Source organism: Cetorhinus maximus, chromosome 13 (genome assembly GCF_964194155.1).
Source record: "Cetorhinus maximus chromosome 13, sCetMax3.hap1.1, whole genome shotgun sequence".
NCBI lineage: Eukaryota > Metazoa > Chordata > Chondrichthyes > Lamniformes > Cetorhinidae > Cetorhinus > Cetorhinus maximus.
The window spans coordinates 46063026-46087979 of record NC_135891.1 but is presented as its reverse complement, the minus strand read 5'-3'; the positions used below and the strand labels follow the sequence as shown (position 1 = coordinate 46087979).

The 24954-nt window shown below is 45.7% G+C and overlaps 1 protein-coding gene across 3 annotated transcripts in view; it reads left to right on the top strand.

The window, feature by feature from the left end:
- The window catches only part of atp9a (ATPase phospholipid transporting 9A), a 211068-nt gene that overhangs the window by 151211 nt on the left and 34903 nt on the right, over window positions 1–24954 (top strand). For all 3 annotated transcript variants that reach the window (XM_078555359.1, XM_078555358.1, XM_078555357.1), the window contains 3 exons: window positions 2338–2436; window positions 3743–3832; window positions 10830–10974. In XM_078555359.1, the coding sequence (XP_078411485.1) occupies window positions 2338–2436; window positions 3743–3832; window positions 10830–10974 (334 nt within the window). The remainder of the gene's footprint in view (window positions 1–2337; window positions 2437–3742; window positions 3833–10829; window positions 10975–24954) is intronic.

Sequence of the window (24954 nt, the reverse complement as noted above, 5' to 3'; positions counted from 1 at the left end):
ACAAGGAAAAATATTTTTACAGAGCGAATGGTTATGATATGGAATGCACTGCCTGAAAGGATGGTGGAGGCAAATTCAATGAAAGCTTTTAAAAGGTAATTAGGTAAGTGCATGAAGGGAAAAATTTGTGCAGCAATGAGGAAAAGGCAAGGAAAAAGATTGCTGAAACAGCTGGCATGGACTCAACGAGTGCAATGATTCTATAATCTAAAATGTAGGATTAAGGTTAAAGTTACACTGCACTCTGCGATCTCAAACTGGTGTGAGCCTCCTCCTGGATAAAGCTTTACAGCTTGTGACCTTAGTGTGCTTGGTAATTTCCTCAGTTGACTGCCTCTTTTGTATTTATACACATAGAATGGTTCCATCACAGAAGGAGGCTATTTAGCTCATTGGTGTTCATGCTGGCTGTCTGTAAGGGTAATTCAGCTGCTTCCAGTCCTTGCCTTCCCCCCCCCAAACTCTGCAAATGTTCCATAGTCAGATAATTGTCCAATTCTCTTTTGAAAGCTATGATTGAATCTGCCTCCACTATGCTCTCAGGCAGTGCATTCCAGATCCTAACCACTTGCTGCGTAAAAACCACATGTTGCCTCTGGTTCTTTTGCCAATCACTTTAAATTGGTGTCGTCTGGTTCTCAACTCTTCTGCCATTGGGAACGTCTTCCCCCTATCTAGAAACGTTCTCTTAAATCTTTTCTGCGCCCTTTCTAATGTCATAACATCCTTACTAAAGTATGGTGCCCAGAAATAGACACAATACTCTAGTTAAGGCTGAAACAGTGTTTTATAAAGGTTCAGCATAACTTCCTTGCTTTTGTATCTATGCCTCTATTTATAAAGCCCAGGATCCGCTATGCCTTATTAACTGCTTTCCAACCTGCCCGTCCACCTTCAATTATTTTGCAAGTATACCCCCAGATCCCTCTGCTCCTGCACCCCCTTTGGAATTGTATCCTTTATTTTATATTGCCTCTCATTCTTCCTACTAAAATGTTTCATTTCACAATTCTCTGCATTAAATTTCATCTGTCACGTGTCTACTCATTCCACCAGTCTGTCGATGTCCTCTTGAAGTCTATCACTATTATCCTCACAGTTCACAATACTTCCTAGTTCTCTGTCATCTGCAGATTTTGAAATTGTGCCCTGCGCACCCAAGTCTAGGTCATTAATATTGACCAAGAAAATTAGTAGTTCTAATCCTGATCCCTGGGGAATGGCACTATATACTTTCCTGCCGTCTGAAACTCAACCATTCGCCATGACTGTTTCCTGTCACTCAGCCAACTTTATATCCATCACTGTCTCTTTTATTCTATGGACATTAACTTTCCTGACTTTCTTGTATGGTACTTCAAAACAGAAAGTGCTGGAAATACTCAGCATGTTTGGTAGTTCTGAAGAAGAGTAATATCCATGCTAGCTTTCCTGAAGTAGTCCACATTTCTCCAAGTGACTGTTAACTTTATCTCAGATTATTGTTTCTAAAAGCTTTCCCACCACCTAGGTTAAACTGACTGGCCTGTAGTTATTGTGCTCATTTTTACACCTTTGTTTAAAAAGGGTGTAACATTTGCCATTCTCCATTCCTCTGGCTCCACCCTGTACCTAAGCAGTACTGGAAGATTATGGCCAGTGCCTCTGCAATTTCCATCCTGATTTCCCCAAGTATTTTCAGATACATCTCACCCAGCCCTGGTGACAAATCAGCTTTAAGTACAGCCAGCCTTCACCTTTCCAATACTCCTCTTTATCAATTGTTAACCCATGTAATGTCTCAACTTCCTCGTCTTTCACATAACTTTAGCAACATCGCCTTCCACGGTAAAGGCAGATGTAAAGTACAACTTAGTACCTCAGCCATGGCCCCTGCTCCATGCGTAAATCCTCTTTATGATCCCTTTTCAGCCCCACTCCTCTTAATAACGTTTTGCTAATCATATCCTTATAGAAGACATTTGGATTTCCTATTATGTTAATTGACAGTCTCATTTCATACTCTGTCTTATTCCTTTTTTCACTTGCACTCTGAACTTTCTATCTTCAGCCTGGTTTTCACTTGTATTATCAACCTGACATGTCATATGCACCCTTTTGCTTCTTCATCTTTCTATCACATTCATCATCCAAGGATCTGTGCCTTTGTTTGTCCTACCATTCCCCCTCATCAAAATGTACCTCGACTCTACCTGAATCATCTCCTCCATAAAGACAGCCCGTTGTTCCTTTACGGTTTCGCCTGCCAATCTTTGATTCCAATTTACATTCTAGACCATGTTGCATCAACGCTGACATTACTCAGAGTCCCTCATAATTTTACGCTCCTTCTTCTAGGTGTGGATGCTCACTGGGGACAAACTTGAAACAGCAACTTGTACAGCAAAAAATGCACATCTAGTAACCAGGAACCAAGACATTCACATCTTCCGAACTGTAAGTGTTTCCACCATGTTGTTTTTGTGATTGCCACCACTAGATCCCCAAATATTTGGACGGCACTGAGCTCTGTGAACTTAAAGACCATAACCACCTTTTGAAAGGGTTGTGCCAATAGCAGCCTCTCTTTCAATGAATGCAATTGCAAGTCTTGGAGGGGAAAAGCAGGATTTTAATCTCCTCAACTTCTGAGGGTGCTAACTTTTGCTATGTATAGCTCCATAGGTAACGATTGGTACCAGTGACCCCTTGTCCAACGGGTCATACTTTATCCGAGAACTGAAACAGTGTCTTGACAGTTCGGCCATCAAAATATTGTTGTTTGCCCTACTTAGCAGGGCTCAATGAATAGCAATCAACAGCTGATTTTTCTTATACGCTTACCTTTATCCTCGTCGGTCAGTTGAAGGGCAGTGAAGCCAATCATGGTCATTCACTGCTGCTATGCCTGAAATTTTAAGTTGGTTTGATTCAGTAGTACTCAAACATCTGAGCCCAAAGGCTGTGGGTTCAAACCCCACGCCAGAGTATAATCTCAGCAGATTACAGTTAGTACTGAAAGTAAGCTACATTTCAACAGTTACCTCCAATTAGTTGAGATGTCTAGGCTCAGTTATGAAATAGGCAATGCAGTGACCTATTGAGCCACTGACAGAGAACTTGCTGTTCAAATAGAATGGGTACTTTTTTAAAAAAATGTAACCATCCCATGGGGGAGCAAGGCAAAAGAAAATCTCAAGGCTAGTCACAATCCTTATTTTAAAATTCTAGTTTTTTAAATATTAACCTCTGACAACTCTTTGTTTTCAATTGCTGCAAATATTGCAGTGAAGAAACTGGCCAAAGGCACTTGAAAGATTTTTTTTTCTATTTTCTCTCTTTTCTCGCAATAATACTTTGTAGCCTATCTGTTACTTGAACTGAAATGTAACTTCATGTGAATAAGAAAACATTAGCTCAATCTTAAAGGAAAAAGAATGCTGCAGCTAGTGTGGAACATGTTTTTCAGTTATGTGCTAAGTAGTTGGCTTGACTTTTGGTCATTCTTTGTATTTGTCGACAATTGACAGGTATGTATTACATAACAAATGTAACCAAAATAATGATAAAAAAGACTCCGATGTGTTTTCTGTATATGGTTTCTGTTGTTGCTAATTCTCTCTCTCCTGAAGGTATTAATTCCTGCCAGGGTACAGTTCTGTGGGTGCTGGCTGCCTTTCATTGCCATGCTCAAATTTCCTTTTTCATGGATATGAGCATTTCGGACATTAATCTGTACTGTTACTGATGTGTTCATTTTTAGATAACCAATCGAGGTGAAGCTCACTTAGAGCTTAATGCTTTCAGACGGAAACACGATTGTGCATTGATCATATCTGGTGACTCACTAGAAGTGAGTATTTATCTTCGTACTTTGCAATTGGTAGATTTCTGTTCATTATTTTCTTTAACCATTCAGGATTGTGGCACCATTGACCTCTGTATTATGGGATTATTTCTGGTCGGTCAATTCTTTTTGCCCAATTTCCTCCTTTTTAGACCCTTCTCTCTGGAAGGCAATAACTCTAGCTGGCAATATTGATTTATAGGTGTCGATATTCCTTCTGTACCTTAAATAAGGCATTGTTTCTCATGTTTGAGTCTGGACATTGGAAGGCACCATGGTAAAGCTTAGTCCTATTCCCTCCAATGGCCACAAGTTGAGGTTGCTTTTATAATCGGTCATGCTCGATTCCTGCAATGAAGTCCCGATGATCTAATTTAGATGTGCGTAAATACCTAGCACTGAGCCATCTAACCACCCATATAAATCCAAAGTTGGTAAGGAGCTGAGCAGTTTATGGAATTTCAATTTAAGAGCCCAGTAAGAAGACTGCTTTTCAAATTTTCAATCCATTTCAGTGTTATTAGGTTTCTTCCCAGGCAAATGAGGATAGCCTGGTGACAGGTAGGAATAAAAGAGTAAGAGACAATGGGCAGAATAGTCCCAGATTTGCATTAAGTATGGTAGCGGGTGGGTAAATCGACAATTTACCTGCCGGCCGCAATAGCAGCTTCTCGTGCTATATTGTCCCAAACCCGCCATATTAATTATGCATTCCTGGGAAACACGCCATTTCCATGGCGGTTGGGCTCTCATTCGCCCACCACACCATCACCTTGCCGCTTCATCACGCTGAGCACTATATTTAAAGTCCAGCCACGCGCATACCTCTCAATGCTTCCAGCCCAGGACTGTTGCATAGGAAACATGGCCCCAAGAGGCACAAAGACTACAGGCCCCCCAGTTTAATGATACGTTCCTCGAATGTCTTTTGGACACCTTGGAGGCCTGCCGTGATGTCCTCTACCCCCGTTCTGGCCGCAGGATGGGTAGCAACATCACCAATCCAGCTTGAGAGGCAGTGGTCAGCGCCAACGCCCTGCAAAAGAGGACAGCCACCCAGTGTCGTAATAGGATGAATGATCTCCTCTGTTCCGCCAGAGTAAGTTACTCTTCTCATCACTCTCAACTCTCACACTTGCAAACCCTTCACACATTCACAGGGCCCTCACTCACTGCCAGTTCAAGAGACATCACCATTTACTCTCTCACACACGCCTTCATTGTCCTCATCCCATCCATGGGACCACTCACTACCCACTCTTGCCAGGCATGCATATCACCTGGCCCGGCAGGCATCCTGCTTAAACTCTCTTCATCCCTATTCATGCAGAACGAGCTGGCAGATAACAAGAGGGAGAGGGCGCAGACTGGTGGAGGAATGCCTGAAATCAAGGTCCTCACGGACTTTGAAAACAGTCATCCAGCTGGCCAACGAGCATCTGGACCATTCCTGTGCTGACGGTGAGGTCGACGGTGCTCTTCCAAGTGATGATCCAGCAGTGTAACATCCAACAGACAATCATGCTGAGAGTAAAATGTCCTGTTTCACAGTCCACTGCCATGCACTAATTATCCCTCCTTGCTTTTGCAGGCACATGTGCCAAACAGCTGACAGATTTCATGACCCAGGGCCTCCAACCAAGCCCAGAAGACACCTCTGAAGAGGAATCTGGAGGCACCCTCCTTGAAGTCCTGTCACAGTGCTCACCCACACCCTCCACCAGCGCAGATACACATACCGTGGTGGGACCTAGCTTTAGAGTAGCCTCGGGATCACAATCTGGTGAGCACATCATACTTTCTGATCCACAGCAGGCAGCGGCAGGAACTTCCCAGGTGTCTAGCACTCAGAGGACTGCTGGAGGCCAGAACATTGCCGAGTCAGATGACAAGCCTCTGCACTCAGTCATGTCACAGTTGCTGGAGCTGCAAAAGCAAACTCGGGAACATGAGGAAGCGATGTCCGCTGCACTCTTCAAATTGCAAGGCATGATGGGGGAGTCTGTCAGTCAGTCTTCAGGCTGAGGTGATAGCTCTGCCAACGCACCGAGGTCAACACTGGCAGGATGGCAGCTGCCATGAAGACCTTATTACAGGATGTGACTTCTGCACTGCTATGCGGGCTGAACTCCATCGCCAACGCCATAGCTGGCCTCCAATAGTGTGTACACTAGAGGGGTGCCAGACAGCTACTCCTTCTCCTCAAGGAGTCAGCCAGGGGCACTTGGGCACCCATAGGGAGGAGGATCAGCAGGTAGTCCCCTGCGGTCATCTATCCAGGTGAACCTGGGAGTGTCCGGCTCATCGAATCCCCTCTTCCTGTGATCTCCGCAGATCCAGCTCCACAGGCTGAGGAGGGTGCCACTGCTACAGTTGAACCCCTAAAGAGGGCCGGGGCCCTCCAGGTCTCCGCCTTCCAGAGGATGCCTGCCAAAGTCATCACAGACAGGGCGTAGCAGTCATCAGGCTGCCTCCACCTCCACTGTGGATGTCCGGGGTGTAACTCTTTCAGAGTTAAAACAATAAACTAAATTAACACAATAAGGGATAAAACAAGCACAGCCCCTGAGTCAGGTCAGTTGTAAAATCAAGGAAAAACTTTAAAGGAACCTTATAAACGTTAAACCAAAATGTGATTAAAGGGGTCAACAAAACACCCCAGTCCCCGCGGCGCCCACCGGGCACGGAAGGCCTCGATGGTGCCAGCAGATACCGCGTGCTCCCTCTCCAGGGACACCCGGCCGCGAACGTAGCCGCGGAAGAGGGACAAACAATCGGGCGGAACTCCCCCAATGTCCGGGGTGTAACTCTTTTGAGTCAAAACAATTAACTAAATTAACAATAACAAGGGAGAAATTAAGCACGGCCCCTAATTCAGGTCAGCTGTAAAACCAAGGACAAAGTTTAAAGGAACCTTATAAACATTAAACCAAAATGTGATTAAAGGGGTCAACAAAACACCCCAGTCCCCGCGGTGCCCACCGGGCACGGAAGGCCTCGATGGTGCCGGCAGATACCGCGTGCTCCCTCTCCAGGGACATCCGGCTGCGAACGTAGCCGCGGAAGAGGGACAAACAATCGGGCGGAACTCCCCCAATGTCCGGGGTGTAGTTGCACAGCCTGGGCATTGCTGTTAATCACTTGTACATAATGTTCACTATTGTAAATAAATTCCCAAGAATCTCTCCCTGCCTATGGCCCCTTGTTCTGATGAGCAGTGTTTGTGTCACTCAGATGTGAAACATTTTTGCACAAGATAAAGGCAGGTGTCTCAGTCCAGGGCCTCTTCCCTGTTCTTTGTACAGCCTTCAGACCAAAGTGATGGTCCAGCCTCTCACTTATTAGTGATGTCTGCACCTCGATGGTGCTTGTCATTGCTGCCAGAATGTTGTGGGCGGGCATCACAGAGTTCTGTCATTCTCTCTGTATGCTCTCAGCACCTTTAAGGTGGGGCTGCCGCTATCTTTTCAGCATCTGTGACCAGTGATGCTGTGCTCCTGAAGGGCTCAGGTGCTGAAGTTGGACAAAGGATCAGGTGTATTTACAGTTTCATGGCTGCATCTCCATTTTATAACCCTGATCACAGAGTACAAACGAGTTGCCTTTGGACAGACAGGAGTCAGACATTCTCAGAGGCTATATGAAGATCTATGGAGTGTCCTCCCTGCATGTGGTCATCATCCTCCTGCAATCGAGCGACTATTAGGTCTTCCACTGCATCTCCATGACAGGGGCATTATCAAAGAGGGAATGTGTGCTGTCATAAGCCAGATAGGAGTCAAACGTTCATTAATGCAATGTGAGGATCTATGGTGTCTCCTCACTGCATGTCGTCATCATCCTTCACAAATCTAGCAGCTGTGAGGGACTCCTGAGCATGCCCGCCTCGTCTGGCCAGTGTGTTGGCCTCATCGCCATCATCGTTGGCTTTGAGGACCTCTTCACACATCACCATCGATGTCCTCCTCATCAGAAGAGACCTCCATTCCCTGCATCTCCCATTCAGCCAGCTCCTCTCCCCATTGCAGCACCAGGTTGTAAAGGGCACAGCAGGTGACGACGATGTATGACACCCTCTGTGGACTGTATTGCAGGGCTCCACCAGACCAGTCCAGGCACTGGAACCTCATCTTCAGCATTCCAGTGGTCTGCTCCACCAATTGCGAGCTGCAGCATGAGCCTCATTATAGCTTCGCTCTGCTGCAGTCTGAGGCCGCCGTATGGGTGTCATCAGCCACGTCCTCTGCGGGTAGCCCTTGTCCCCGAGGAGCCAACCCTGCAGCCTCCGTGGACCCTGGAAGATGTCAGGGATCTGCGACTGACTGAGAATGTAGGAGTCTTGGACACCCCCTGGAAACCGTGCGCCGACCTGCAGAATGCGTTTGTGGTGGTTGCGCACCAGCTGCATGTTCAGTGAATGGAAGTCCTAGTGGTTGACCCCTTGTTGCAATGGAGATCCGAGTGCCACATGAGTGCAGTCGATCGCACCCTTCACCAGTACAAAATCCAAGATCTGGGCAAATCCAGTCGCTCTTGCAACCTCACTCTCTTGGTCCCGGGCAAAATGCACAAAGTTGTGTACCATCCTGAACATGACATCCATAACCTCATGGATGCATTTGTGGGTGGAGGCTTGTGAGATCCCACAGAAGTCACCTGTGGAGCCCTGGCATAAAAATTGAGCGCCATGGTCACTTTCACAGCCACTGGCAGTGGATGCCCTCCATGTCCTCATTGCACCAAATCCTGCAGCAGCTGGCAGATGTGACCAACCAGTTCCCTAGCAGTCTTAGGCAACACTGGTTCTTGGTCATCTGCGGGAATGAAAGGCGGCGTCTATAGACCCTGGGTCTAGCTAGGCACAGAAGCGGCGTGTGCAGGATCCCCAGCTGCCCCTTCTTCCTGAGGGTGCTACTGTTCCCTCTGCCCAGCCAGATACCTCCATCACTCTCTTCTCTGTCATCTCTGCTCTCTGTACGCCACAAGGTATAACAACTAGTTCACCAGGCTCCATGATCCTGATGTTGTACTTCTGCAGGATGAAAGAGGGAGACACTTGGGTTAACTTGGGTATACTAAGAACCTCCCTTGGTTAAGCCTGAAAGCCCCTTAATGTATCCCGGAGAGAGCTGGCCACCACTTGGATGGCCAGAGTTTAGTGCACTGCGTGGCTGCACGAAACCCGAATCACCTCTGCCCCACTCCACCTGACCGATTGGCAGCAGCCTTGCCCATTGGACTGCATGCTGTGCTCTCAGGTCAGATGCAGGCATCCTCCTAACCTGCACTGCAAGGCTGCACTGTTAGCTTGAACCATGGGGGAGACTGGTCCAAACCGGGATGATGACATTGCAAGGGGCTGTGAGCGCCTCCACCAGTGACTGCTCTGTGGCCAGCTTTAGCAAGGAGATTGTACAACGTGCCCAGTCGTCCAACTGTTCTGTAGTCCACTAAAACACTCATTAGTTTGCAGTCTTTGCCCAAGGGGTGAAAAGCTCTGGAGCACTTGGTGGCATTTTCATGTTTGAGTGGGCAGATAAGCTAGAGACCTGACTGCATGCATGTCAATGTGACTGTGTCTGAACTGTCTTCAGCTGTAGAGGAATGGTCACTTTATACAAGGTTTCCCTAATGCTTGTCTGCTTCCCTCCCCCACATGTGCTTGTGCACTACCTTCAACCACAGGGCAGCCCTTGCCCCAACCCCCCCCCACAACGCGCCTTAGCCTTGAAGTCCAACCGGCGACCTCGGTGAGCATTGCACAATGTTACTGTGTATTTACCTCTGAGTTCCCCTCAAAGTGCAGCCCGCCAAGTGCACACCTTATATATGCTGTTGTGAAACACCCGCCAATGTGGGTGGACGATCCAGCGGGTCAGGGTGGGGGGGGGGATGAGTCTGGCAGGCTGGCCTTATAACAACATGCAAATGTATTACAGTGAGGTTCCCGATGTCCGATGGGGGGAAATGTGGCCTGCCATTGACAGGCTGAGTGGAAGATCGCAAACTGGTCTCAAGGCGTTGTGAAACCAATTTCTGGCCTTCTCGCCATATTATCCGCTCATAACACTGAGCCCAATGTCAGCCAGCATGGAAAATTCCACCCAACGTGTCACAATGCACAACAGCAACATCATGACATAATTTTTATGTGCATGCCCAGGATGTAGCATATCCTGTTAAACCAAGCTATATCCGCACAAACATCCCCAGTTTGTGAAGGATGGATGTCAATCAAAGCATATGAGGGAGACCTATCTCAATTGTTAATCTGCCATTGCTTCTTCATCAAAATGTGTGAAAAAATGGGGGAGGGAGCAGTGTAGTGGTAGTGTAACTGAGCGAGTAATCGAGGAGCCTAAGCTAATGCTCTGGGGACACAGGTTCAAACCCCATCATGACAGCTGCTAGAATTGAAATTCAATTAATAAAATATAACATCTGGAATTGAAAGCTCATCTCAGGAATGATGACCATGAAACGATCATTGATTGTTGTAATAACCCATCTGGTTCACTAATGCCTTTTAGGGAAGGAAATCTGCCATCGTTACCTGGTCTGGCCTACATGTGGCTCCAAACCCACAGCAATGTGGGTGACTCTTAACTGCCCTCTGAAATGGCCTAGCAAGTTACCCAGTTCAAGGCAATTAGCAATGTGCAACAAATGCTGTCCTTGCCAGCGACAGCCACATCCCATGAAAGAATTTTTTTTAAAAATGGTTACGCCATGGGGAACTTTAGCATGAGATAAGGTGGGAACTGTGGTATGAAATATGGCTGGCTGTGCAAGCCCTGAAGGTCTTTGACATAAAATGTGTTCAGAACTGTTGTAAATGGCATGATTGTGATTGTATTTCTATTTCTAACAGGAAGTTCTAACTTCTAACAGGAAATGCTCTGTAATACATACTGGTGATCACCTTGAATCTCAGTATATGATCTAAATCACATTGAATATGTTGCTATTGGGAGCACCTCCCCTTGTTTTCATTCTCCTGTAGGTATGTCTGAAGTTCTACGAGTATGAGTTCATGGAGCTGGCCTGTCAGTGCCCTGCTGTAGTCTGCTGTCGATGTGCTCCGACACAGAAAGCTCAAATCATACGCTTGTTGCAGCAGAGGACTCGCAAATTAACATGTGCAGTAGGTGAGAAACCACAAGCTACTTGTATTATTGTTGTTTTCCACTATAGTCTAGATGTTTAGACAGTGAATGTCAAACCACTCGAAAAAAATGCTGTTGTACTGTGTTCATTCTCTATCTCTTGCTTTCTTTGTAACGCTCTCCCCTCCTTCCTACCACATTCTGTGTTTTATTGTGCACCATACTGTAGTTTGTGACTAGTTAGATGGTCTAATCTTCTAGGATTAAGCTCATTTTGTAACTCAGCAGTTGGCTAATTATACCTCTTTATGTCATGGGTTAGTTTTGATCAGTTGTATAAATCATTTGTAGCAAAATCCCACAGTACCAGACTGTTTGGTAAACCAGAAATTCAGTAGTGCTAAAATTATAGCTTGAAAAGCAGCTTGGACTGAATAAAACACGAGCTAGGCCACAACTAGAGCACTGTGTACAATTCTGGTCACTGAATTACAGGTGATCGCAATAGAGAGGGTACAGAGAGTTTTATGGGGATGTTACTAGAAATGGGCAATTTTCGTCACGAAGGATTGGAAAGGGTGGGGTTATTTTCTGAGGAACAAAGGAGGTTGAGGGAAGATGTGTAAAATTAGATGTTAAAAAGCACTGATTTCCTTTCGCAGAGAGGTCCGTTACCAGGGGCATAGTTTTAAAGTAATTGGCAGAAGGATTTGAAGGCAGTTGAGAATGTTTTCACCCATAGTATGGTGGGTGTCTAGAACTCAGGAACCTAGGACTGGATTTTATTGCTCACCACCCTTCCAACCCCCACCACCACCCCCCATCCCCCACCCCCCATCCCCCACCACCACCCATCCCCCAACCCCAGGTTAGAAAAGTCAGTTGCAAGCCAACAGACTTTAAAAAAAAAGACTGCCCCACAGCAATAACATGGATAGGAAGTCCCGTCCTCGAGAGCTTCAGGCCAATCGGATTGGCTGGTAGCTCTAGCATTCCCAGCAGTGCCAGAACTCAGTAGTGGATGCTGACAGGACTGCAAACAGGGTACAGGAAGAGAGAAATGGATCCTGGACTCTGCTAAGTCCAGGAATTTTGGGCAGGGAGGGCCCCGAGCACCCTAGGGAGGGGGTTGGGCCTGGGCTTTGGAAGCCAACTGGGGAGGCACAAAGTAGGGGGGGGTGAGGGTATCATCTTGGAGGTTATCCCCAATGCACACACAGCTCCCCCAAAGGATGTACCCCCCTCATTCCCACTTTTTCATCTCGGTAGAAAAATGGGCTCCCCACTTTTGCCTGCCTGTTCACTTCAACCGCATTATGATGTGGACAGCGTCATATTTAGGTCAGTTGCCTGTTAATGATTTTTGTTTAAAATGGCTCCCTGGTGCCAGGGTCAATTTTACCAAACAGAGCAGAGCACACTGAGGGCAGGGGGAAGGGTGAATAGCCAGCAGTCGTGGTCCACATCAGCACCAGTGACTTAGGTGAAAAGAGGGATGTGGTCCGGCAGAGAGAATTTAGGGAGGTAGGTACAAAATTAGCAAGCAGGACCTCAAAAGTAATAATCTCTGGATTTATTCCTGGTACCACGCACAAGTGAGTATAGATATAGGAGGATATGGCAGATGAGTGCATGACTGGAATGGTGGTACAGGAGGGAGGGGTTTGGATTCCTGGGACATTGGGATGAGCTGTGGGGAAAGTGGGACCTGTACAGGCCAATCAAGCAGGGACCAATTTATTTCTGAGGCAATATGCTAGTGCAATTGGGGAGGGTTTAAACTAACTCGGCAAGGGTGTGGGAACCAGAAAATATTAGAGAAGAATATCAAGGTACACAGATTACTTGGAGAGACAGATAGCATTAGAGTAGGAAATGGTTAGGGATTAGGTGGGTTCAGTGTAAGGGGGAAAAGTAATGAAGTCTAAATTAAGATTATGTGTATATATGAGAATGTAGTAAATAAGATTGGTGAGTTGCAAGCACAGATAGCCACGTGGAAATATGATGATGTGGCTATAATAGAGACCTGGCTCAAAGAAGGGCAGTACAGGGTATTAAATATTCATGGATGCAAGGTGTTCAGGAAAGATAGGAACGGGGAAGAGGTGGCAGTGTTGATTAAAGGAGAACATTGAAGTGTTGGAGAGAGAGGATGTCGCAGAGGGGTCAAGGATAGAATCAGTTTAGCTAGTGTATGATGATGTAAGTGCCTGCATGCCATTGTGATGTAAAGGTGCTTGAGAGAGCAAGGGTTAATGTGTGATTGGAGAATAGCACTGTCCACTGTATGATGTATAGAGTCACATGGTACTAGACTCAGAACACATCCTAGAAACAGCTGGTGACAGTGGCAGTTGGTGACAGTTGGCAGTAGCACCATGCATGCCATTAACTGGGATCTTTACATAGTTAAAGATTAACAGTAAATGGTTTATATTTATACATACAAGCCTCAAGATCTCATTATTGAGACATCTAATGAATCCATAACACAACATGGTGACCAATGGTGGAACACAGCAAGGTGATCAGCGGTGGAACACAACATGGTGATCAGTGATGATAAGAAAGGTGGCATTTTAAATGATTAACCCAAAACAATATCCCAAGATATGGAAAACTAAAATCAACTGAAGCCAAGCTAGAGAGACATGGGCCTAAGAGGAAAAATTGAAGAAACTGTTGAAGAAGCTTCACTACAGACCTTGAAGTTGAGGAATGCACCAGAGTGAGTGGAAGTCCGTTGGAAGACCCTTGAGTGATGTAGAGCAAAAAAAAAACTGCTTAGATCACAAGACGGGTGAGCAACAGCACAAAAAACTTGCAAGATGCTGAACAACGTTGAGTAAGACAGTTAGTTAGATCACAAGATGGTACACAAAACTACAAAAATTGCAAGACCGAGAGATGCAATGTGAAAAATACTGAACAGGTCATGAGATGGTGAGCAAAAAAAGCTGTAATTACATTAAAAATTTCAGCACATCCATAGAGAAGCTGGAAGACAGCTGCAACATAAAAAAAAAGTTAAATTTAAAAAATAGGCTGGCAGAACAAAAGAAGACCCTGCAGAGTAAAAAAAAGAGACCTGCAGAGTTTAAGAAAGAAGAATCACCCTGAAATTGATTTTGCCGCTCAGAGGAGCAAGTTGCTGCAGTTTTAAAAGTTTTTACGAAAACGAAATGATTGCAAGGGAAGTCTTTTCAGTCGGGAAAAGTAGTTTTCCAGTAAAAAAATATAGAATTACTGCTGTTTTGAAGATTTTTTAAAATGGCACTGAGATTAAAAAGGAAAAAAACCTGCAGAGTTTGGAAAAGGAATACCTTTTCAGTTGGGTCCCTAAGCTTCTTGTTAAAGAAAAAGAGCTTCTGCAGAGTTAACAGTCTTGAAAGTTTAAAAATTTTTTGTAAAGGCCTGATAAAGTAGGGGAAAAACACGTAGGAAAAAACCGGCAGCTGCAGAGACAGCTTGAGTAAAAAAAAAGTTGAGTAAAAAGAAATGGTTACTGTACACAGTCTTAAAGAGGCAACGACATTTAAAGTGGTAAATACGGGGAAAAAAAACTGCTATGGACAGCAAATTAGAAGAACCAGATTCATTTTCACTAAGGAAAGGGTTAACCAGACCAAAGAGGGGGAGTCTTGGAGAAGACAATGTTTAGTTTACAGGAGACTTACAGCATTAAATAAGGAATCAGGAGAAGTACAAGTTGACGACTTTTTATTGGTCTTTGGTTCATTTGCTGGTGAAGTACCCCACATCCAACATACAGATCAATACTCAACAAAATTTGGTGAAGTATTAGAAGGCTTTGACAGATATTTTAAACTCCGAGTTGTAGAGAGCACCAACTCTAGAAGTCTAGTTCACCTCAATAAAGCGCCAAGGGCAACAAGAGACCCCAGAAAGAGGGTAACTCCCAATAAAGTGCCGAGGGTAACAAAAGACTCCAGAGCAAGAGCAACAGAAGACCCCAGAGTGAGGGAGACAATATTCAAGTAAACTACAAGATGGTTGACAACCATATCAGTGCAATGAAATGCATCAGCTGAAGAGTTTAATGCAGAAGAAAGAAATGGCTGAGAAGCAACTGAAAAGCTTAAAAATAGAGTTTTATTTGAAAATGCTGACATAGTACCGAACCTGAAACAGCAGGTGTGTGCGCAGAGTGAGCAGATGGCTGTGAATGGAGGAAAGCTATCTGAGGTAACTCAAAAGAAGCAAAACGTGCAAGTAAATGAAGGTGTTCTACAGGAAAATGTTCACATCAGAGCCAAACTGGAAGATTTGAAGCGCAAGATTCAAACTGAGTATATACCTCTGACAACGCATGATAAACTGAAGTCTTAAATGAACCAAGCTGAACAAACAAATTTCAGAGATGACACAAAAGGTACCAGGAGCAAATAATGACCCTCAATTCCACAGTTACAAATCAAAGTGGGAGTTGGGAAAACTCAACCAGATGTACAGCCAGGCAAAACAGTAGGTAGAAAAGGTACGCAAAGAAGTTGCAACTCTGAAAGACTCCTTGCAGAATCAATATGTAGCCATGGAAAAACACGAGAAGCTAAAAAGGATGTTGAATATTACTTCATAAAAAGCAGCATTAGAACTATCAACAGTAACAAAACAATGCATTGAAGCCCAGAGTGAGTTGGCACAAGGTCAACAAGAAAATAAATGGTTGAAAGAACAGTTAATTGTCCTTCAAGATCAAATGTAAAAGAAATGCATAACCATTCAGCAACATGAAATGAAGACTGTCTTAAACAGTAGAGTGGAAGCACAGCAGAAAAAAACTCAAGGAGACTCTTGAATTACAGGAAAGCTCACAATGAAGCAAGCAAGCTTTGCAAAGAAAAGGGAAACCTGTTGAAGAATCTTCACACATCACAAGAATTGCTTCAGACAAAGATTGTTCAAGAAAATTTCAAAGAAAAGCAAAAATGAACTTAAAGTCACTCTGAAAAAAACTGAAGAGCCGGTTGGCAGAGAAGAGTCAGCAATATTCCATATTCCAGGAGGAAGCCGAAAGCTACAAGAAACAGACTGAAGAGCTGAAGAGGCAGTTGAATGAAAATGAGGCATTGAAAGAAAAAGCTGTAGAACTTTCCAAGCTGCACAACCATGAGTAACTCAATTATAGAACTGAAACAAGTTAAGACTTCACCGGAGACAGAGCGGACCAACAGTGAAACCGAAATGTAAGGCAAGGACAAAGTTATGCTGCAGACAAGGAAAGAGAAGGCAGAAATAAGATCAGAAAAAGTAAATCCAATACTGAAGCACAAGGAACTCAGAAGAAAAGCACTGGATGTCTCAGATGTACTAAGAACTATTGAGCTGAATGAAAAAGTTCATATACTTGCAAAACAATCTGAAAATAAAACAGCAAACAGATGTTTGGCTGAAATTGTGAAACAAGTGGAAATGAAGGTTCCATTTGCGAAACATACATGGCCAGCAAGGACATGGCAGACGCCACAGAAAATGAAAATTCGAGTCCACTCTAGGACTGAACGGAGTGCACATTCCCTTCGGAAGGAGCGGGACAAATCCACAGTGTCTGATAAAAGCAGGTGGGTTGTTAATAAAGAGAAACACAACTCAAAGGAATGCGAAAAATGAAGCAAATGGAAATAACCAAGTACCAGAAACACGGAGTACTGCTACCATTCATCCAAAAGTGACAGACCAAGATATGGAAGAACTGTCAAGCCTCAAGACTGTCTGAATTTATAAAGTCAGAGACTTGAGGCGGGGGAGAAGGGATAGCAAGTAGAGATTATATCATTAATAGTTATACTCCACTGGAAGGGAGGAAAGTTTTTTCTTTTGAGAAGGGGGATGTTGTATGTGCCTGAATGCCATTGTGATGTAAAGGTGCTCGGCAGAGCAAGGGTGAACGTGTGACTGGGAATAGCACCGACCACTGTATGAAGTATAGAATCACATGGCATTAGACTCAGAACATTCTAGAAGCAGCTGGTGACAGTTGGTAACAGCACCATGCATGCCATTAACTGGGATCTTTACATAGTTAAAGATTAACAATAAATGGTTCACGTTTAAACATACAAGTCTCAAGATCTCATCATTGAAACATCAAACAAATCCATAACACAACAGCTAGAGCTAAGGAATAAAATGGTGTGATTACATTGCTCGGTGTAGTCTATAGGCCACCAATTAGTGGGAACAAATTTGCAAGTGATTTACAGAAAGCTGCGAAAATTATAAAGTAGTTATAATGGGGGACTTTAATTATCCAAATATGGACTAGGATAGCAGTAGTGTAAAGGGCAGAGAGGCAAGGGTTCCTAGAGTGTGTTCTAGAAAATTTTCTAGAGCAGTATGTATTAATTGGCCCGCCCACTCAAAATGGCGGCAGCCCCACTTCGGCGGCGGGTGTCGGCTGCCGGCCCACCGCCGAGCCAGTGGGGCCCGCTCACCCACCAAGGGTAAAATTCTGCCAATGGTCTTTGACTCCTGAACTACACTATCCCTCTCCAATGCTATAATGGCTTGTTTGATCAATACTGTCACACACCCCTCCTTTTATTCCATGCATCTTTGCATTAAATCACACTTACTATCAGTTTATGATCATTTACATTAGGTCATGAAGTCCTTATCTTATCTTGAAATATAATCAGTCAAAATGCAGATTGGTACCAAAGTGCTGTTCCGTAGATCAGTTCAAGTTTAGTCATAACAAGCTCCCTTTTTCACCTTGCTACCATACATCAATACAGAAGTGTCAACTGTTGTTGGTGACCTTGTGTTTACAATTTTTTAAGGAGGTGATGTTCCTAAAGATAGCTTGAAATAAAGTCTAAATATCAAAACAATGAGAGAAAATCAGATAAAGCCTGAAAACGGACGTGGTGATCAAACACACGATGAACTCAGGCTTGTCCATGCAAACTTTGTGCTGCTTGCTCATTATGATTGCAGCATGCAGCCAGCGCTATGCACGCTGCTGAGTGACTGCACGCCTGAGTAGGGGGTGGAAAGCAGGGTAGCAGGAGTTCTAGCTAGCCTGCTCTATTTAAAGCAAGCCTTCAGCTCTTGAAGGTGATGTAAATTTTAGATTGAGCAGGTGCTGAAATTCATTGCAAAAGTGACTTGGACCTGGGAAAGAGCTGAGCTTGGTGGAGATGGATTCAATTGTGGCTTTCAAAAGGAAATTGGATAAGCACTTGATGTTAAAATAAAATGTAGGATTACATGGAAACAACAAGGGAATGGAACTAAGACAAAAATAGCTAGAAAAACTTAGCAAGTCTGACAGCATCTGCAGAGAGGAACACAGTTGATGTTTCGAGTCCGTATGACTCTTCATCAGAACTAAGGAAATAGAGAAATGAGATGAAGTATAAGCTGGTAGAGGGGGGTGGGACAGGTAGAGCTGGATAGAGGGCCAGTGATAGGTGGAGGCAAAGAAGAGATTGCCAAAGATGTCATAGACAAAAGGACAAAGGGGTGTTGACGGTGGTGATATTATCTAAGGAATGTGCGAATGGAGACATTAAGGGTAGCAAGCAGGACAAGCAAGTGGCAGATGGCCCTAGTGGGGGTGGGGTAGGGGGGAAGGGAGCAAAATAGGCTAAAAGGTAGAGATAAAAAATAGATTGAAATACATTTAAAAATAGGCGGGAAAAGAAAAATATATATATTTTTTTAAATGATAAATTATTGGAAAAAGGAGGATCGGAAAGGAGTGGGGATGGAGGAGAGAGTTCATGATCTGAAGTTGTTGAACTCAATATTAAGCCCAGAAGGCTGTAAAGTGCCCAGTCGGAAGATGAGGTGCTGTTCCTCCAGCTTGCGTTGAGCTTCACTGGAACATTGCAGCAGGCCAAGGACGGACATGTGGGCATGAGAGCAGGGTGGTGTTGAAATGGCAAGCGACAGGTAGGTCTGGCTCATGCTTGCGGACAGACCGAAGGTGTTCCGCAAAGCAGCCACCCAGTCTGCGTTTGGTGTCTCCAATGTAGAGGAGACCGCATTGGGAGCAGCGAATGCAGTAGACTAAATTGAGGGAAGTGCAAGTGAAGTGCTGCTTCACTTGAAAGGAGTGTTTGGGCCCTTGGACGGTGAGGAGGGGGGAAGTAAAGAGACAGGTGTTGCACCTTCTGCGGTTGCATGGGAAGGTGCCGTGGGAGGAGCTTGAGGTGTAGGGGGTGATGGAGGAGTGGACCAGGGTGTCCTGGAGGGAACGATCCCTGCGGAAAGCCGTCGGGGGGGGTGAAGGGAAGATGTGTTTGGTGGTGGCATCATGCTGGAGTTGGCGGAAATGGCAGAGGATGATCCTTTGAACGCGGAGGCTGGTGGGGTGATAAGTGAGGACAAGGGGGACCCTATCGTGGTTCTGGGAGGGAGAGGAAGGTGGGAGGGCGGATGCGCGGGAGATGGGCCGGACATGGTTGAGGGCCCTGTCAACCACCGTGGGTGGAAAACCTCAGTTAAGGAAGAAGGAAGACATGTCAGAGGAACTGTTTTTGAAAGTGGCATCATCAGAACAGATGCGACGGAGGTGAAGGAACTGAGAGAATGGGATGGAGCCCTTACAGGAAGCGGGGTGTGAGAAGCTGTAGTCGAGGTAGCTGTGGGAGTCGGTAGGCTTGTAATGAATATTGGTGGACAGTCTATCACTAGAAATTGAGACAGAGAGGTCAAGGAAGGGAAGTGTCAGTGATGGACCACGTGAAAATGATGGAGGGGTGGAAATTGGAAGCAAAATTAATAAATTTTTCCAGGTCCAGACGATAGCATTAAGCCGCACCGAAGTAATCATCGATGTACCAGAGAAAGAGTTGTGGGAGGGGGCCGGAGTAGGACTGGAACAAGGAATGTTCCACATACCCCATAAAGAGACAGGCATAGCTGGGGCCCATGCGGGTACCCATAGCCACACCTTTTATTTGGAGGAAGTGAGAGGAGTTTAAAGGAGAAATTGTTCAGTGAGAGAACAAGTTCAGCCAGACGGAGTGTAGTGGTGGATAGGGATTGTTCGGGCCTCTGTTCGAGGAAGAAGCGAAGAGCCCTCAGACCATCCCGGTGGGGGATGGAGGTGTAGAGGGATTGGACGTCCATGGTGAAGAGGAGGCGGTTGGGGCCAGGGAACTGGAAATTGTTGATATGATGTAAGGCGTGAGAGGAATCGTGGATGTAGGTGGGAAGAGACTGGACAAGGGGAGAGAGAATGGAGTTAAGATAGCAAGAAATGAGTTCTGTGGGGTAGGAAAGGGCTGACACAATCGGTCTGCCGGGACAGTCCTGTGTGTATTTGGGTAGGAGGTAGAAGTGGGCCGTCCGAGGCTGGGAGACTATGAGGTTGGAAGCTGTGGAGGGAAGATCTCCAGAGGAGATGAGGTTAGTGACAGTCCTGGAAACAATGGCTTGATGTTCAGTGTTAGGGTCATGGTCCAAGGGGAGGTAGGAGGAAGTGTCTGCGAGTTGATGCTCAGACTCTGCGAGGTAGAGGTCAGTGCGCCAGACAACAAAAGCACCACCCTTGTCAGCAGGTTTGATGACAAAGTCAGGGTTGGACCTGAGAGAATGGAGTGCGGCAAGTTCAGAAAGAGACAGGTTAGAGTGGGTGAGAAGAGCAGAGAAATTGAGACGACTGATGTCACGCCGACAGTTCTTAATGAAAAGATCAAGAACAGGTAAGAATCCAGAGGGAGGGGTCCAGGTGGAGGGAGAATATTGGAGGTGGGTAAAAGGATCCGTTGAACGGGGAGAGAACTTCTGCCCAAAGAAGTGAGCACGGAGACGAAGACGGCGGAAGAAGAGTTCAGCATCGTGCCGAGCCCAAAATTCATTGAGATGAGGGTGTAAGGGTATGAAACTGAGTCCTTTGCTGAGCACTGAACGTTCCACATCGGAGAGGGGAAGGTCAGGGGGTATGGTGAATACACGGCCGGGGCTGGGATGAAGACTGGATGAGGTCAGGGGGAAGGGCAGGGATGGAGGGTCCTGGATGGGCGTTGGTGTCGATGAGTTGTTGGAGCTTGCGTTCCTTTGCACCTGAAAGAAAGAGACAAAGTTTCTTGTTGAGGCGTCGGATGAGACGAAGAATAAAATGAAACTTGGTGCAAGGACAGCTTAGAGATAGGATGAGTCGGTGCTGCTGGAGGGAGAGGTCGAGTGTGTTCATATGGCAGCGCAAGGCACTGAGTGTGGATCTCAGGATGCGACAAGAACAGCAGTCCAAGGAGCTTTGTATGTCTCGGAGATACCTGTAATCCTGGGTTGGTTCGAAACATGAGGGATGGAACTTCAGCTGGAATCCACGTGGGTAAGTCGGAGATGGAGACAGCCACTGAGGAAGGAAACATGGCTGTGAAAGCGAGTTTTAGTAAACACCTTGTCAAACACCAGGAGAGAATTGGAAAGCAATGAAGGTGAACAGGGCAAAAGAGACAAGCGGAAATCCTGTCGGAGAGAATGGAACTAACTGAATTGCTTGTGCAGAGAGCCAGTGTGGACCCGCCATGCTGAATGATCTCCTTCTGTGCTGTAACCATTCTATGATTCTCTGAACGTGGCAGAAAGCGGACTTTAAGGTTCTTTGACCCAGCACCTTGAAGCAAGAGCTTCACATGATGAGATAGGTCCTCTATCCACATGGGACCAAGAGGCCCTCTGAACAAATTCTGAGAAGGCAATAGAAGCAGATTGCTGCTGCAGTCAATGACAGGAGCACAATGCCAATGGTCTGGGTGCAGCGCCGGGAGATATTCAATGATGTCACACAAGTGAATGTATCTTTAAACGGTACATTCCACAAACTGCAGTAGCAGCTTCACACACTGCTCAATGCACCAGAGCCCCATCTCTCACTCATTAATCTCTAGCAACCACTTCATACCTCACATTCATAGTTTCACCTCATCCTCACACACGCAAGACAGCTGCAAGTCTCACACCCTCATCTTATTGCACATGATGTCAACTATTCAACCACAACAGGCACATCACTCAAACACATGGTATCACACTCACTGACACACCTTCCTCTCTCATGTCAGACAAGGCTGTGCATGACGGAAGATAGCAGTGGGGACAGGTATGGCTCCGTGTCCTCACTCCGATGGAGGAGACTGTGTTGGTCATCATTTGTGCATCTATGACCAAGAGCGTAGACAGTGGTGGGGCTAACAGGACTTGGAAGGTGACTATTCTTACCTGATCCTCTTTCCCATATCCCATTTCCCTCTTCTTTCCACAACATCTCCTAATTCCCAAGCTGCAGATGGTGTAAGTGTGCACTTCTTGTCCACCCAGTCCCCTCCTTCCTTCACCGGGACCTTACTCTTCTGCCTTAATCCTTTCCAGTACCCAGGAACTGTCACCTGGACAGAGGCACTGGTGCAGAAGCAACAAGTGCAAGAGGAGGAAGAGACTGATGATGATGATGAAACATCATCACTCGATCTCACGCTGACAGCCACCAGCTCAGCTAGTGACACTGCACACTTCAGATGGTAGCAAAGACTGGATCTGATGTGGTGAGTTAGTGGGCACGAGTGGCCTACAGACAAGACAGGAAAAAAGGTGCCATCTCCCTAGAGGGTGAGATCACACAAGTTCTACTGCAGAAGACTCAAATGAGGAAGTCGATGGGGTGGCATACAGGAGATTGGCTGATGGGCTTACACTATGAAATGGTTGTTGCATTGCCAGGCCTGCTAGAAAGATCATTGTTACTATCAAAGAACATGAAGGGGCCAGCACCAACTCGGCACAGGGCTTTGCACAGAGCTTGGAATCCATCCTTTGCACGTGGAACTGGTGGCCAACTCTATAAGAACGTTTGTGGACACAACCATGATGCAGCATCTGATGCCCAATGTCTCATCTCTCATTGCAGCACAAACGTCTGAATGATATATAGACACTCTGACTGAAATCATGCAACCTCAGCTTGTGGCCATGCAGGTTCAGACTTCAAGATGGCTGCAGATACCAGTGCGCAAAAGGGCTTGCAGGGTCTCACAACAATCCGGCAATCTGTCCTCCAGTTTGCTGTTGCCGGTCCGCTAGCCCCGGACTGCTACCGTCTATTCCAAAACGGTACAGTCTGAAGCTGGGTCTTTTAGGCACAGAGGTGCTTGAGGTCATCTGCAAGACCATTTACAGGCTCCTTTACTGAAAGTCAGCAGCCTTCCACTAGCCATGCGGCAGCCACTGGTATAAGACTGGGAGCACTAGGCCAGGCAAAAACCCTAAGGGAATGTACAAGGATGATTTAGTTCAATTCTGCATGGAATATTGGATGATTTGTTTGATAAAGTTGGTTTGGGATGTTTGTTTTATGGAGACTTGTATTTCAGCATTGTGGTCAAGAGGACAGTGTGTTGTCAGTATCTGAGGGAAGGTCAGGATGAATGTTGGTGAACGGGGCTGCTGACTTTCAGTAAAGGAGCCTGAAGGTGGCCTTGCAGATGACCTCAAGCATCTCTGGGCCTAGAAGACCTGACTTCAGACTGCACCATCTCAGAATAGACATTGCATTCCGAGGCAGGTGCACTACCCAGGCAAGACCATCTTCAGGCTCCTTTACTGAAAGTCAGCAGCCCCGTTCACCAACATTCATCCTGACCTTCCCTCAGATACTGACAACACACTGTCCTCTTGACCACAATGCTGAAATACAAGTCTCCATAAAACAAACATCCCAAACCAACTTTATCAAACAAATCATCCAATATTCCATGCAGAACTGAACTAAATCATCCTTGTGCATTCCCTTAGTGCTTTTGCCTGGCCTAGTGCTCGTAGGTTGTCTTACCCCAGTGGCTGTTGTCCTGTAATGGAACGTCAGTCACCTTCTTTATACAGCAGTGGTTGGCAAACTGGGAGATGTTACAGATGTTGCCTGCTCTAGTCTGTAAGGGCCCTGACACAAAGAAATTCATGGCCACCTCACCTAAACAGCCATTGGCAGCACTGTCCTAGCCCTGCTGTATGGCTGCAAGTCTGTCAACAAGAGGTGTCAGATCTCAGTGAGCACATCCTTTGTAAAAGACAGATGTCATGCACACTGTTCCTCAGTGAGGCTGAGTCAGAGAAATTCTCCCTGAAGACTCTGGGTAGATAAGGCCTCCTGCTGAGACGCCCCCTCCCCCTTCATCCCCCTTTTCCCTTCTCCTCCCTCTGTCTTGCATTTGCTCAATCTCCCTGACATGCTGTGGTCCGAGGGGAATGGTAAGTACAGCACCCGCGACCAACGCAAGTGATCTGACCAGAAACAAGACCTTCTCCTTGTGAAGCACCACTCTCTGCAGAGTGAACCAACTTTAAGCTGCATTAGAAAGCTCACAATACTCCTACAAATTCAGACAGAGCCAGCAGAAATCACTCAGCAACTAACTAGAAAGTGGTTGATTACCCCTTTAAATAGCACTGGTGGGAAGTTCTTCCTGCTGTCGAATGTATGTTTAACTCTGTGTGTTTAAGTGAGGGTTTTAGGTAGTGTATTGAAGTTGAAAATAGTCAAATCAGCGCTACACTCTTGACTGATGTCGCAATTTGCCTCCTCTGCATACATCTGGCGCTCGCTCCTAACACCCGCACTAACGCCCTCAGCAAATGGTGTGTGGCCCGGGCCGCACTGGAGGTGTGCTCACAGACTCCAGACACTATTTTACATTCAAAACAGCACCTATAGTGTCGAAAATACGGGGGTTGCATACAGCTGAATTTTGCAGCCAACATGTCTATTGTGAGACAAAGCTGTAAATTTTTTGATTCATGGGACCATTATTTTTAGTATAAAAATAATTGAAATGTTAACCTCTTTGTTTATTTTGCTACCTAGAGGAATGTCCCGTGTAAACACTGGCCAAAGGCAGAACCTGCAGTCTCACTGCCATTTAACAGCGCCACCATCTGACTACAAGATGCACACTAATGCAACAAACACACATCCACCAATACAAAAAGAGTGTGCTTTTACCTAGGTTCTTTATAACTATTTTTCTCCCCTTCTTTCCTGGAATTGTG